The sequence below is a fragment of the Habropoda laboriosa genome, unplaced genomic scaffold (genome assembly GCF_001263275.1).
Source record: "Habropoda laboriosa isolate 0110345459 unplaced genomic scaffold, ASM126327v1 scaffold70, whole genome shotgun sequence".
Classification (NCBI taxonomy): domain Eukaryota; kingdom Metazoa; phylum Arthropoda; class Insecta; order Hymenoptera; family Apidae; genus Habropoda; species Habropoda laboriosa.
Genome location: NW_017100198.1, coordinates 615,338 through 618,524, shown reverse-complemented (window position 1 = coordinate 618,524; position 3,187 = coordinate 615,338). Strand labels below are relative to the sequence as shown.

The 3,187-nt window shown below is 34.9% G+C and overlaps 1 protein-coding gene across 2 annotated transcripts in view; it reads left to right on the top strand.

Moving 5' to 3' along the window:
• LOC108570361 overlaps window positions 1-3,187 on the top strand; it is an 18,166-nt gene that overhangs the window by 9,058 nt on the left and 5,921 nt on the right. Inside the window, exons 2-4 of one of the 2 annotated variants that reach the window (XM_017932211.1) lie at window positions 347-1,704; window positions 2,073-2,251; window positions 2,910-2,936. In XM_017932211.1, the coding sequence (XP_017787700.1) occupies window positions 347-1,704; window positions 2,073-2,251; window positions 2,910-2,936 (1,564 nt within the window). The remainder of the gene's footprint in view (window positions 1-346; window positions 1,705-2,072; window positions 2,252-2,909; window positions 2,937-3,187) is intronic. The other variant, XM_017932214.1, reaches the window with a different exon arrangement.

Sequence of the window (3,187 nt, the reverse complement as noted above, 5' to 3'; positions counted from 1 at the left end):
AATATTAACCTCGCAAATTCGTTTACAAAGAAAAAATATAGGGAATCTAATTTAATGTTTCATTTCTGTTCTATTTCCTTCTTTCTTTTTTTACTTCTCTATAATTGCAAATAACATAAAAATGAAGAATAGTGCTTCGAAGAGTAATTCAGCTATTACATACACATGCAAATATTTCTTATCTAAGACTGTATATGTTTACCTATGAAATTGCAGGTAATCATGATTCATTGAAAATCTTCTTTTTTCATTACCGTGAAACGTATGTGGGTATTAAAGCTTAATGTCCATCTTATAACTTATTACTTCCATTGGAATTAATAAAAACACCTTTTGTCTTTTTTAGGTTTTGATAAAGTCGTCGTCAAACAAGAACTTCCTGATGAAGCGGAAATCCGAGAATTGGCTGCCAAAATGGTGGAAGCAAACAAAGCGAAAATGGTCAGCGGGGTACCAGGGGCACCAGCACAGCAAAGGCCTCCACAGTGTCTCCTACCGCAATCAAATCTTCCTGGTATTTTAGGATATTTGAATAAACGGCCGGCAGATTCGTCAACTGCTGCGTCGATGAAACCCGTTCCCGCGGAAGGCAAAGTACCGCCCGACGACGAGAGTCAAAGAGGCCGATTCGGATGGACAAGCTTCGACGACTGTCACATACCGTATATATTTCGCTCTGGCGAAAAGTATTGCGCAGTACGAATCTTAGAATCTAAGTTACTGAACAAGTACCTGAGTTACCTACACTCGGACATCTACAGTTGTACGTGTATAAGAAGTTACTATATTACGGAAGCGGAGAGTAAGTTGTTCACCGAGATAAATGTGAAACATTGCGAGAATCAGTTCGGAAGGGAACAATTTACGTGTAAAGACTTAGTGGTACGACTGTCGGATGCGAAGGAGTTCTATACGTTTTTGGACGTGTGTTACACGAAGTTAACGGCAGGCACGAATCCTAACGTGTCTAATGGACATAAAGCCGACAAATGTGGATTTATTCGAATAAACAAGGAATCAGTGGTTCCTTATACGGTAAAGGACGGTTTACAATACGTCCCTCTGTTTTACTTTGAGGGTGAGACCGAGAATCTGAAGTTGAAAGCGGAGAAGCTGGAAGGTTGGGACTTGTCGTATTTGAAATTTTGTTGCAAAGTACAGGGTATTCGTAATGAACTGTTTGCAAGTGAGACATGCTCAGTGATTAGTTTGAATGACATTAAAAGTTATTTCCCCCCCGATACGGGATTCGAAGACTATTGGCCGACTAAAGTGATGGACTCCCAGTTATTAGTGAATAGCAAAGGTGGTGGTAGTGGTGGTGTTTGGACAAAACAACCTCCAACACCGCCAGCGACGAAACCCGTTCCCGTGCAAAATAGCACTGTGAACAAACCGACGGTTAATGCACGTGCTACTGCTCCTATGCATAATATACTACCACGTGGAACGGTCCCAAATACGCCGCAAGTGCAACAACGTGTGAGCCAACCCAGGCCCGGTGCAACTACCCATCCCGCACATACTTCACCAACGGCACTTTCCTCCGGCAGGTCAAACATCGTCACACAACCGATGTTGAGCACTGTGCAAAGTGTTAACGGTTGGACGGGACTCGTCGGTGGTCAACCCACGTTTCAAACAGCACTTGTTTCTCAGCCTAGTTCTATTATACGAATGTCCTCCTCCTTAAACATGCACAATGTAAGTTACTTTCAAAAGTTGTTCCCTTTTTATTTTTGTTGTTTAAATGTATGTAAAGATATTTCTGTATATGATAACATTTTAGTAGAAAGATTTTATTTTTAGATAGCTTTAGATAATTATTTATTTTACAATATCTGTTTAAAAGAAAGTTGAGTTGTAGTCTGCTAATGTACAGATAATTTGTCAAATCTCTATTGCAAGCTTGATTTTTTATAACTTATTACTAGAACATTATATTATAGCAACATTCTAACAAGTTTTTCACCACCCTATTTTGTTTACTATAAAATTCTACAAAGAAGTCTTGAATACAATTTTTTATTTTGCATTACAAGTTCATTTATGTAAGGTATTTTTCATTGCAGCAAATACCCACACCACCAAAAAATTATTCACAACAACCTAGTAGGAGTAGAGGGGGTGGTGGCACTGCAACAGTTCAGTATCCTGGAGTATATCCAGTTACAACTATGCAGAGTGTTGCTCAAGCTCAACCACCCCCTCTTGTCAGAGCAACGGTCCATTCCAGTCAACCTAATCTTGGGTAAGTGATAAAAAGTCTTTTTGAAATCTATATTTTTTGATGTATATCTATGTATGTTTTTTTTTAAAATGAAGGTTTAGAACATTCAGGGCAATTATTTTTTCATTTTTCATGTCAAGCATTTCCTCTTATCTTACACAGCATCATCAATTCTTTATGCTTGCTTTCAGTTTAGTGATTGACAACAGTAAATTATATATTAGATGTGAGTTCAGTGTTAAAAGCACCCTATAAAATATTTTGCTCAAATCTATATGTATGAAATATTGTTTTTCATTTGACAATTAATTATTATTCATTTTTTTAAATGTATTATTCAGAGTATTTTATATTAGATGAATTTAATCATTAATTAAATACAAATTCACTCATTTAGTAGATGTATCATTTAGTCTAACAAATTTTCATTATATTTATTACTCATGTTGTATATAGTTTATAAATGCATATTAAAATTTCAAAGTTTTATTTACAAAGTGATTCAATACAGTGTATACTAGAGTAAAATGAGCATGCAGTGTCAAATTTAAGGGAACATTTTATTTATTTGATAGCATATAATTATATTTTATCTGCAAAAAATTATTATTTATTATGTGGAAAACCTGCACTATAGCTTTTTGCATTTGTACATACAACGTATGATTTTTTTGTATAGTTATCCAACCTATGGGAAGGATGACTGGTGAGTCCCTGTAAAATGTACTATAGTCATGATTACTACACAAAAGTAAGATAGCATGCACAAGAACATTATAATTAACAAATTTTTTGTTGATATAAAACTGCAATAACTACATATTGCCTGTGTTGCCTTCTTAAAAATTACTTATATTCTATCTTCGTTTTTATTTCTTTTATTAACTAAACATATTTTCTTTGTATTTTCTTGGATATACTTTTATTTTTTGTTTTTTTATAAATTATATTATAAAT